Source organism: Artemia franciscana, chromosome 4 (assembly GCF_032884065.1).
Source record: "Artemia franciscana chromosome 4, ASM3288406v1, whole genome shotgun sequence".
In the NCBI taxonomy this organism is placed as follows: Eukaryota; Metazoa; Arthropoda; class Branchiopoda; order Anostraca; family Artemiidae; genus Artemia; species Artemia franciscana.
In genome coordinates this window covers 6,445,660-6,458,127 of record NC_088866.1, presented here as the reverse complement: position 1 = coordinate 6,458,127, position 12,468 = coordinate 6,445,660, and the positions used below count along the sequence as shown (strand labels likewise).

The 12,468-nt window shown below is 34.0% G+C and overlaps 1 protein-coding gene across 1 annotated transcript in view; it reads left to right on the top strand.

The window, feature by feature from the left end:
- The first annotated feature begins 1,924 nt into the window (after window positions 1–1,924).
- The window catches only part of LOC136025916 (peroxisomal N(1)-acetyl-spermine/spermidine oxidase-like), a 52,370-nt gene continuing 41,826 nt past the window's right edge, over window positions 1,925–12,468 (top strand). Inside the window, exons 1-2 of the mRNA XM_065701984.1 lie at window positions 1,925–2,141; window positions 8,335–8,605. Coding sequence (XP_065558056.1) covers window positions 1,964–2,141; window positions 8,335–8,605 — 449 coding nt within the window. The 5' untranslated portion in view covers window positions 1,925–1,963. The remainder of the gene's footprint in view (window positions 2,142–8,334; window positions 8,606–12,468) is intronic.

Here is a 12,468-nt window from a genome sequence, read left to right as displayed (position 1 = left end):
AAACAAAGAAAAAGTTCAGTTGTAACGTTGACTTTTGAAAATGAACTATAACTTCTTTTCATACAATTATTTTTAAGTATATTCTGTTGAACGAAGTGCTTAAATCCACCTGGGGATAGATTTAAGCACATTATTCACCCCTCCCCTCCAGGGGGAGGGGTGAATAATAAAAAACAGTTTTTATTTCATAATTTGAATAAAAAGTATCCATAAATTTGGGAGATTCGGGATTTTCCCAAAGCCCGCCCCCCTCTATACGTTCCTGCAAAAAGCTTATCTATTGATTCTTTTCTTATGCTAAGTAGAAAACATAGTAAATACACGGATGAAGGAATCTTGCATTCTCCACTGCCTCCAAAATACTGTTTGAGCTGTGTACACAGACTTCCCGAATATAAAATTAAAAATTATATGGCTTAATTAGCTTTTATGACTTTATGATGTTTTTGATTGTTATTTGAATTAAAGTCTACAAAAAGGCAAATATTAGTATTTTTTTATAGTAATTTCAGTAATTTCAACGTAATTTTACAGTAATTCAATGTAATTTTTGTAGGAGACGTTTTAGATGGTAGTTACTTTAATTTATTTTCTTTTTCGAGCATTATAAGATATCAAGTATTTAAACTATGATCGTGACTTATCATGTTTATATAACTTTGTCGTACATTGCAAGAAACGCTTTGTTTAGATGTCGATGAATGTGAAAGCCTGAATGCATTTGGCTCCAATGCCGTCTGTGCAAAAATTTCAAGGAAATTACACATGTCATTGCCCCGAAGGATTTATTGGAAATCCATATGATGGAGTAAGCCCCCCTTTTCTTACTTTTTCATAACTCGGATTAATTTGCAAACTAGCGTTTCTACATGTGACGAATTCAGAAAGTAAAGTTAAATGCGAATATCCTTGTGATGAAGAAAAGTCAGCTTATCACTTGTAGTAGGGATTTTATAGGGATAATTTTGTATTTTAAAAACTGTAGCTATTGGCTTAAGTATCCATATTCTTGTCAATTTTACCCAGGTTTTCTTAAAAAATGGTATGGATAATTTATGATAGTTTTAAAGGGAATTTGCCCCCCCTCTCATTTTTATGTCATGTTTCATAGCGCTAGGCGCATCAAGACTCACAAGTCATGTATCCAGATTAATCAGTAAGTTTTATGTATTTTGTGAAACTTTGCATGAAGGAATTTGGCTTTGTTGAGGCAGCATTCTTTGGGGTTTAGTTCCGTGTCGATGTTTAATGCAGGACTAAGTTGTTTTATGTCACTCTTGTCTAGAAATTTGGCTCCTTCCAAGGGAGCTTTAGTCTTACCAAGATGTGTGTATTCGGGTTTGTCGTCTAATCTCCCGATCTCCTTCTTCATCATTTCGCTTGAGAAATGCAACTGACGGCTTTGACAGGATAGTAATTTTTGAGAGATTTGATACCAGATGGATGTCAAGTCCGCTGTTTTATGGAACATGTATAATATCAAACCTGATTTTATAATGCGATTACTTTGAGACTTGTAATTGTTGTCCATACATTAAAAACACATAATAAGCATTTTTGGAGTTTGAAGTTTAGCTAGAATCAAAAATTAGGAAAATTTTTTTTGACATTCTATCACTACCTACAGCAGAGCGGCAACCGCAGGCAGAGGCTGTTTCAGCTCAACTTGTGCCAGTCAATTTTCGACGCTGCAGTTGCGGGATATGTAAAGTAGAAAGTTTTGGTAGTAAATACGGATAATAAGATAAATTTTTTACAAAAAACGCTATCACAAAGCTGGGCGAAATTAGCATTTCGGAGACAAAACAAAAAACCAGATTAACATCAAAATATAGGCTTATAACACATAAAACTAGCAAAAGAACGCACCATTATTTTATCGAAAAAACGGTCATGTATTTTATCGTGTCGACAAATACGATTTGCTAATTTTTGAATTATAAGTCCGTGCATTCTTGGAAAAATGAGTGCTGTAAGGACTTTGTCAAATCTAAAAGTAGCTATAGTTGGAGCAGGTGCTGCTGGATTGGCTTGTTCCTGTCGACTTTTATCTCTTGGGTTAGCGCCGTCAAATTTACATGTATATGAAGCTCAGGAGAGAATAGGGGGACGGATCTTTACCAAGAGAGATCCAGTAAAAGGTATTAAATAAAGTTATTGATATGATGATGCTCCTTCATGAATAAAATTTTGGAATTAGGTGAAGACTAATGCCTCTCTGAACAAGACTTTCTAGTATAAAAAGAGACATTCTTAGACTGCCAATTTTATGTTCATTGTCATGGTTTTGTTCATGTTTGTGACAATTTATTCTAAGCCCCCCCTTCTCCAATGTTCTCATATAGTCTTATTTCACATAAAAAAAGTAATATAATGATTGATAAAAGTGGATTCAAAAATAGGATAATGTCATATATTATGTTATAAATTAAGAATTCTGCCAATTTTTAGTTATTGGTTTGTATACTCTGCGGTTATATGATACTCTTGAGGGATTTAGTAATAAATTGTCAAACCACAAACAAAACTACAAATATAGGAATAAAAAATCTAAAGACATGTCTATTAGTTCTACAATTTTTCCTTCTGAAGAGTTACTGTTCTTGACCTTTACCCAATTTTTAATTTTTGTACTTTTTAAACCATTGTCCAAAGGTCATAGAGGTTTGACCCTTTACTTAGTTCAGATTGAATTTCTTTGGCAAAAAGGAAGGCTTTTTGGAGCTGCTCTCTTTTTGACTCTAGTGATGAAGATGTTTCCATTAGTTTGTTCTTCAAGAGATCAAAATGTTGCTTGAAAGAATGAGAAAATGCCCCTTGGAATATAAAATATCAATCACCTTCAAAATTCTAATCAATAGTAGATGCAAGAAATATGAAGAAAGGAAAACACTTTTCTCTTTTACTCTATATTGCATTAATGCTCTATGTTGATTAAATCACATAATTATTGTGGTGGTTGGCTTCTTCAAAATAAAACAATTCTTGTTTCATAATATGTAGAAAAAAATGTAGTCAAAGATAGGTTGTTCTACCTTTTTGTAAATAAATGAATATCACAATGAATTCTTCATTGGCTGACACTTCTTTTTTTGAATTAATTTAAAAGCAAGCAACCATGTCAATGGCAACAATCATCAGGAAGAAAAGATTCTGCCTATTAAAAATGCACTATAAAATTGATTTATTTACAAAAATGTAAAATAAGGGGAGAAAAATGGATAAAAGTGGAAGCACTTGGAAAATCTGTTTGCTGCAATTTCTCTGCATATTATGTATAATGAATTGTTTTATTACATTTTTTTCTGAAGAGGCCAGTCATTAATCTATACCTAAACCATGTCAAGCCTGTATTATACCAATTAGAAATTGGATTGTTCTTCTACTAGATATCTCCAAATTTTCTTAAAAAGTATGTGATTAACTTTGATAATTCAACCATGAATAATAATGATAATTTTAAATGATAATTCATCATTTAAAATGTAATATTAAATGATAATTTTGGTAAGCAGCTACAGAGCTTAACCAGATACACATACATTATAAGCCTGATCCCAATTTTTGGGTTTATGATCTTAAAGCTAGAACAAAGGTTCCAAATCATAATAACATTCAATAACAAGCTAGAAAGATTATTTAATCTGCATTTATACCACATGTTTTTTAAATATGCACAGAAAACCTTGCAAAAAGATTTTTGTTTAACTTGGGAATGGAACTAAAGAAGTCAATATGACTTACAATTAATAAAAAAAACTTTTCCCTCAAGACAAGCTTTCAAAGAAAAATAAATAGCTCCATTAAGCTGAGAATGATCAAAAATTAAATCAAATAATCTTCCAAGCATAAAACTACCAAAAATCACTATCAATAAATAAATAGCATCAGGTTTAGATGACCTGCAACCCAAACCTCTGATATACAGGGCAGTAAAATTGTTTGAACATCTTGCTATTTTGTTTCAGGTGTGTATTGCTCAGCAGAATATTCCTGATGCCCTATGAAGGTCTAGTAATGTGCAATTTTAAGAAAAATAAAGACCCAAAATCTTCTGACTCATAGAGACCAATTACTGTATGTTTAAGGATTAGCAATCTTCTTGAGATATAATGAAATTAGCTCGAAATGTGATTTTTGCAACAACCAATTTGGTTTTTGGGAAGGTTTTGGTGTCCAGAACGCCCATGCAACTCTTCTAGTGATTCTTGAAAGCCATAAAAACGCAAAAGTGCATAAAAAGGCAATGGCTTTAGACTGAAAGAAATTGGTCTTTCAGTTACTACTTCCAAAACAGAGTTTCTTGTCTTTGGACTGGATATCACCTCAAATGATATCATCCAAGTTAGTCCTGCCAAAATCTCACCTTCCAGTTCACTTAGTTGTCTTTAGGCATTCCACTTGGAACTTTAATTAGATCCACTAAGCAGCTTATAATTGTTTCTTTGGAGAAACTAAGAAAATATTACAGTCTTCTTGCCAGGGTAAAGGGCCAGTTTAATAAGAGAAACCTTGGTCAGCTATATAATGCGTTTTTGCACTGCCTATGTTGTTTTTGACACCTTTTTGGAAATTATTCTCCTTACCTTTCTTAGACCTTAGTTCCTCCAGTGTCTCCATAGGCACACAGGGTGTCAGTGAGTAGCTCACAAACTTCCCTCATGTGAGCTGCTGCGTATTTGTCATCTCACTCTGGAATGAGATTCGTGTCAAGGGCTCTTCTGTCACATTCATACATCCCATGTAGCGTGTTCTTTGGTCTTCCTTGGCGATGGTTGCCTTCCAGTTGCCAGTGGAAGAAAATTTTTGGAAGTCTGTGATCTGGCATGTGGAGGATGTGTCTAAGGTATTGCCATCTATGTTGTTGTACAATGGTTGTGATATCTGGCTGGCCTGTGTGGGTACAGACCTTGTCATTGCTAATACAGTCTCTCTAGCTGATTCTAAGGATTTGGTGAAGACAGTTATTTTCAAAGGCAGTAAGGTGTTTCTCTTGTTCTGCAGTTAGCTTAAGGCATTCCATAGAGTTATTCAGGACAGACAGTACATTGCTCTAGAACAACCTGAGTTTCAATTTTGGTGAGTATATTGGGGACTAGTAGAAAGATGATTCTAGTAGAAAGATGATTCCTCTATAGTTGCTGCATTCTTTCACGTCTTCTTTATTGAAGAGTTTGTTCAGTGTTCAATTATTCTCTGCATCTGATGAAAGGCAAACCCAATCACTGTTTTTAGGCTCTGCAAGTGTTTCCTTAGTATCCCCATTTGGACTTACATTTCATGATGGTATGTTGTTTTTGAGATTGGTCAAAAAATGGGCGAGCTGTCACGTAGATCTGCTGACCACTGCAACAGAATTATTGATTTTCCACTGACTTGCCCTTTATCAAGTGCCTAGCATTGCTAGTTCTGAAATCTTATCATGTTTGACCCATGTACTAAGGCATGGAGAAGACAATATAAAAAGGTTTTATTCAGTAAAATGTATGGAATCTGCAGGAGAGAGCAGGAGTGAGTGGGAAGAACTGTATAGGTACCAGCCCGCTTATAGGCCTTAAACTGCTGGGGACAGGCAGCTCAAGTACCCGCGCTTCCCACAACACATCATCAGAATTAAGTAATTTCATAACGAGGACCCATTGTTTGCTGGCTGGAGGATATTTTTATATCCAAAGAGGGGAATGGACTAATTAGGTAGTCCTTATACCCTTACACAAATTTAGGAACTGGAACTGGATGCTGAAAAGTGTTTGAAAGCTAAAGTTATCAAGAATTATGCATGTTTTTAGTCTGTGCCCGTTTTGTTTTTCTTTTCATTTTCTTGTACTTCTTTTCTGTCTTCTTTTTTGTACATCTCTTCTGTCCTCCTCCATGTGCGCCATTTGCTTGACTCACTGGCCCTTCAACATTGACAACAGACACCTTAAATGAAATGGAGTTTTCTTGGCCCTGTGCTTTAGTATTGATACCTTTAAGAGGCATAAGCATATCACCTTGAAGTGCAATGCATATATCTTTCATTTCATCAAAATGCTCATTCAGAGATCACTTCAGGAACAAAGGAAGGACATGATGGGTCTTTTTCCATGGTGCTAACAAAACTGTTTGCTAATATTGTTAGCTCATGATTGGGCAATGGAAGAAGTCTTTAATGTTGTTAGAAATTGATAGAGTAAACAGGCTGAATACCACTCACATGGCTAAAAATATAAAAAAGGTAAATTTGATGGTAATAGCCTGCCTAGTCCAAACGAGCGCTGGTGTTTTCCTTTTCCATGTACTCATTTAGGGTTGTCAACTCTGTCTGAGTTTATATATTCTTGCCACTGACCCCAGTTTTAAACCGAATTTCGTAACCAAAATTGATATAAGCTCAGGTTTGTTTCGGTTGAAAGTAGAGCTTTAATGCTAACAATTGTGCTTGTCAAATACACCCAAGCACTTCACATTTTCTCAGTTGGTCCGTGAACTTGAAATTATTTATATTATTAATTTGTTCTTTTGCACCCGAAATCAATAATGAAGCTGACATCTGATATTACACTAGCCAGCTGTTTCCCTTTGATTGGCTACTAAATGATTAAGCTTTTATGAGAAAAAATAATACCTGGCTGGTTAAACCACTGTTGTTAATGTGTATTATTGAAATAATGGTAGACAGAAGTAATAGTAGCAATGAAGTAAGATAGAAGTAAAATGGTAGCAAAGATTGAAGTAATGGTAGGGTCTCATCAACCCAATTGTTTTGTTTGTATTATACATCATTTTATAAAACTTAGGAATTCATTTGATAAAATTGCTGCATTAACCAGCTGAAAATGACATTTTGGAAGGTCCAGGTTTAAGTGGCCATCATGCCATTATTTTCATTTTCTTCCATTCATCCTATTATATTAATTATTTTATTGTTCTCGTTTTTTAAACTTTAATAATGAGGCAGTAAAGATTTGATACTTTGCCCAGCAATTTCACCAAATACCAAGATAGTGGTGGGATGGGGGCTTGACCATGATTTTTCTCCAATAAATATCAAATGTATATTTTTTCCCAAAGTGTTCACTAAAGTCTCTTTTAGACTAGAACAAAAGAAGCTAAAGTGGAAGCGGGGGCGTAATTTGCTGTGAGATATGGCGACTACCCCTCCCAGCCCCTGAGTTGCCTCCCTCAGCTGAAATTTAGTTCCTTAAAAAATCTTGTCAAAACTAAGGTAAACCTGCGTAATTCAAGCATCCACAGAAACGGATCAGTTATCTTTATTGTATATTTACATTTATAGTACTATATGGTTCATTTTTCTGTGTCATTTTTTCTTGATTTAAGAAAATTGGCTCCGACTTTGCATCCCGTTCCCACATTTTGACGAAATTACGCCAATGAGCTGAAGCTTGAATATCTACGCACATTTTTTTCTTCTTCATATTTTCTATTTAGCTATAATTTTTCTTTGTTTTATTGAGACTTACTTTATCTTTGTTTTTTCTACCACCTCAAAATTGTGAGACTTATTATAGGAGTAGAAAAGTTTTATTTTGTGTTGTCTAGCAAAATTGAGGTAAGTGCACATAATAATATTCAGGAGAGTAAAATGTACTGTTAACTGTTTGATCAGGTCAGTAAATTATATGGTGAAAACTGAAATCTTCACCAAACTTTGATTATTTTTTTTCAAATTTAACATTAAAAACAAACACCAGGAATTCTGCTGACATGAACTCCTATGGGAAGAAGTTTAATATCTTACTCTGTCACTGTTTTGGGGCCTTGTGCATAGCTCTTAATTATTTAGATGGGAAAACACAAAATTGAGGATTTATCTAGTCATATTCAAGGCATTACATTAAATAACCAAGTTCAGTGTAAAGCAGTTTTTTTTTAACAAGGAATTTCACTTTTTTGCTCCTTCTGTTTAAGGTCTTACATAAAACTCTGGATTATTGAGACATAAAAATTCTGCACCAATGAATTTTTCTGGGTAAAGTGGCTGGCTCAGATAAAATAGTAGCAATAGAGGAAACTCTATTAAAATTGGTCCATAAATTCGGGCATAAAACCTCATCCTGGCGTTTCAGCCTCCCTCCTCCCACTAGAAAATACTTAATATTCCCCCACACTTTAACCACCATTTGTATGCCATTCATTTTGGTAATTGGGTCAAAAATGGAAAAGGTAAATCATTTTGACCTGAATTTATAATTTTTCAATTGGCACTTCAGGCAAATCTTGATAGAAAGGTCTTCTTTCTCTCCCTTGTTTGAAGATTCATGGCATCACCTTTATTAAAGCATTCTTCTGAAAGTATATAAATTGAATTTACAATTAAATGTTTCTTCCAAGGCTCATTGATTGAAATTGGGGCCCAGTGGATCCATGGACAAGAAGAGAATGTTGTTTACACAATGGCGAGTAGGAACAATTGCGTTGCATTTGATCCATCTCTTGAATCAAGCGGTGTGGGACCTAATGTAGAAATTTTGGATGAGGATGGGAGCATTGTGTTGCCTGAACTTTGGGAGAAGGTGTTTGAAATCATGGAAAAAATTGAGAAAGAATCTTATGAATATTTAAAAGGCTTTGATGGTAGTTTGGATCAGTATTTTAGGCGAAAGTAAGTATTTTAGGATCACTTGTATCCAGATTATTTTGTCAGGGGGGACAAGGCTTGATGCGTGTGAAAAGAAGATTTACATAGAAAGTGAGAGTCTTCACAAGTACACATTTTGTAGAAAAATTTTTTTTCGTTATAACTAGCGTTTTTTGTCGACGGCTTCTTAGCATGATTTCCTTTCATCAATTTTCTTTTATCTTATGAACTTTCTTTCATCGTAATTTAATAGGTAATTCGTAATTAAACAAATAATATAAAAATAATAATTTTTTCCCTACTGTATGACCTTAAAATTTGTGTAAGTTAAACAGCGATAATTAATATTGACTCTTGCTGAGACATCATTTCAATTTGCTGTTTTTTAAGTCTTAGGAGGGTGGGTTACTGATGGATGAGGTAAGGGGGGTTCCGAAACACAAAATAATTGTGTTTACTGGACAACATTTTTCAATTTTAGAAGGGGCTTATTCCAAATGATTTTGAGAGGAAGATCCTATACTGTTTCAAGTATTTGCGGAGTTATTGTTATTGTTAATGTCATTGCATAATGTTTAACGTACAATTTTTCCAATAAATTAAATCAGTGCTTTCCTGGATCTGAAAATGAAAGTGAAAACTTTTAGAGGGATTAAAAAGAAAGTGAAAACTAGATGCTTGAACCTTCATGTTCAAATGACTACATGAGGATGATTCAAGGAGTGGTTCAATCTGAGTGATCAAAAAGAAAGTAAAACTGGATGCTTAAAACTAGATGTTTAAACCTTCATGTTGGAGTGATTCGACAAGAGTGATTACGGTTATTCAATTAATGGTTCAAAGGGAAAAATTTGATGCTTGGACCTTCCCGTTTAAGTGATTCAATGAGAATGACTCAATGAGTGGTTCAATAGTAGTGATTAAAATGAAATTAAAACTAATTGTGTTTACGTTCATTTTCGTCAAACTAAAAATTAAAAAACTAACTTATTTTTAATAATGTCATCCTCTTTAAATGAAGGGATAAAGTTGTTGCTGAAATAAAAACAAACATAAAAGCCCATTAAATTTTAAAAATGATCAGAAAATACCCTATATAAGGAGGACTGTCTAGCTACTCCCATCCCTTTCTTTCCCAGTATTTACCACTAAACTTTAATTTTTTGTCATACTTCTTTGAGAATGAGAGGGTTCATTTAGGTGCATTTGTTGCGCGAATTACCGTTTTCAGAGATTATTGGAAAATAAACCGTTTGTAATTAACATCTAGCAATTCAAATATGCTTTCAATAAAACACAAGTTAAGCTTCAGTTTAAAAAGCATGGGTTTCTATTATGTATGCTATTTCCTGTTAGTTTTACGTTTTTATCGCTGCTCTTTACTTTCGTATGGAACAATTTTATAATTTTCTAATATCTATTCTTTTTTTTTAATTTATTATAATTATTTTGTTGGCTGCACTGTATGGCTGTCCAAAATTTTTCTCAGCCATTATGGCTGTCCAATTTTTCAAGAACGAATTAAATACCATATGAAATTATGTATAGTCTACCAAGCAACATCCAGTTATGGTTTTGTTTTCCAAGAAAAAAACAAGACTATATCAGAAAGCCACTGACAAGTTCTTTTTTATGTCTTAGAAAAAATTAAAATGAGACGTTCATTTTCTTGATTTTTTCTTTGCTAAAAATTTTTGGAATGGTGTATTTTTCTGGATTGGCAATTTTCTTTCGCACATAGATAACTTCGAAGACCACACTGCCTTTCCATGACGAAAGTAAAACAGTTCAAAATAGGGATGATACCTTTTTATTGACAGTGAATAGATATAAAATTATTTAACTGGATATTTCGAACACATATACAGTGTTCATCATCAGCAGTAAAACTAAAAGACATGAATAAAAATAAACAAAATTTATACCTAATAAACTAATTACATATAGTTTATTGCTCTTATTTTTTTCAATGCAACAGCCGAGGCAAATCTCTTTGACCTCTTTGGTTCCGGTTCATTAGAATTATCTGACATATTACGTGGACAGAGGTCATAGCTCTTAGGTGAGGTGATATTTACTTTATTTGACCTCAGTAAATTATCATAAATTGAGTTCAATCCAAATTCGCCTGTATCTCTGTTTATGGAATTATTCTTGAATAGAATTTTTTAAATTTTGATTGTTTCCCCGAAAGTTTGCTTTAAACCTTGGTCCCTAGAAATTAAAGAAACATTTTCAAAAAAAATAAAATGATTTGGAAAATTAAAGATATGCTCCGAGAGGGCTGACGTGAAATCTTCAGGTTCGGTATTTTGCTTTAAAGACGATGAAATAGAATTATGATGTTGTAACAATCTCGTTTTTAAATTCTGGTTAGTACGTCCCACATAAGAGCTTCCACAAGTACATGGGATTTTATAAACCCCACTTTGTTGCTCTACGGAAGTCCGATCCTTTCCAGAATTTAAAAAACTAGACAAAGTATTACTATCTCTTAAAGCTACCTTTTAAACCATTATTTTTTAAAATTCTTTTAAGTTTTTCACTCAAACCTGGAATATATGGTAGAGAACAAAAAATATCTTTCTTTTCTGTTGTTTCCAGAATATCGTCAGCTTCTTTTCGAAAAAGTCTGGTCAATTAACCAACCCGGATAATGGTTACTTATTAAAATCTCTTTTAACAACGATAATTCCTCCTCAATTAATTTTAGAGAACAAATTCTAAAAATGTGGTCAGTCAAAGATATGATTAAACCAATTTTTACTTGGCGAGCATGACCGGAGAAAAACGACAAGAATCTATTATTGTTAGTAGGTTTTCTGTAAATATTAAAATCCAGACTATTTTCATTTTTAAAAGAAGGACATCCAGAAAAGGAAGTTTATTATCCTCTTCTAATTCTATTGTAAATTTTAAATCCCCTCCCCAAAAACTAAGATGTTCTAAAAAACTTTGTAATTCCTCCACCCCATAAGTCCGTATTAGAACAAGAGCTAAGAGCTCATATGGCACTTGTGACGAGGCGAGAAGAGCTAAGAGCCAAGAGATCATATAGTGAGCTCTAACAAAATTCTATGAATCAATAGATTGATTTAAAAAGGAAAATAAGAGGCTTAATACCGGTCAAGATTTAAAATAAGAGCTCTGAGTCACAAAGTCCTTCTAATATCAAAATTCATTAAGATCCCATCACCCACTCGTAAGTTATAAATACCTAATTTTTTCTAATTTTTCCTCTCCCTTTTGCCCCCCAGATGGTCGAATCTGGGAAACGACTTTATCAAGTCAAATTGTGCAGCTCCCTGACACGCCTACCAATTTTCATCGCCCTAGCACGTCCAGAAGCACCGAACTCGCCAACTCACTGAACCCCTCCCCCCAACTCCCCCAAAGAGAGCGAATCCAGTACGATTCTGTCAATCACGTATCAAGGACATATGTTTATTCTATCCACCAAGCTTCATCCCGATTCCTACTCTCCAAGTGTTTTTCCAAGATTTCCCCCTCCAAATCCCCACAATGTCAAAAGATCTGGTCGGGATTTGAAATAAGAGCTCTGAGACATGAATTCCTTCTAAAAATCAAATTTCATTACGATCCGATCATCTATTCGTAAGATATTAATACTCCAATTTTCATGTTTTCCAAGAATTCCGGTTCCCCCCCTCCAACTCCCCCGAATGTCACAGGATCTGGTCGAAATTAAAACTATGAAGCACAAGATCCTTCTAAATATCAAATTTCATTAAGATCTGGTCACCCTTTCGTAAGTTACAAATACCTCAATTTTCAAAATTACCCCCCCCCCCCCAATTCCACCAAAGAGAGCAGATCCGGTCCAGTTATGTCAGTCACGTATCTTAGACAGGTTTCTATTCTTCCCA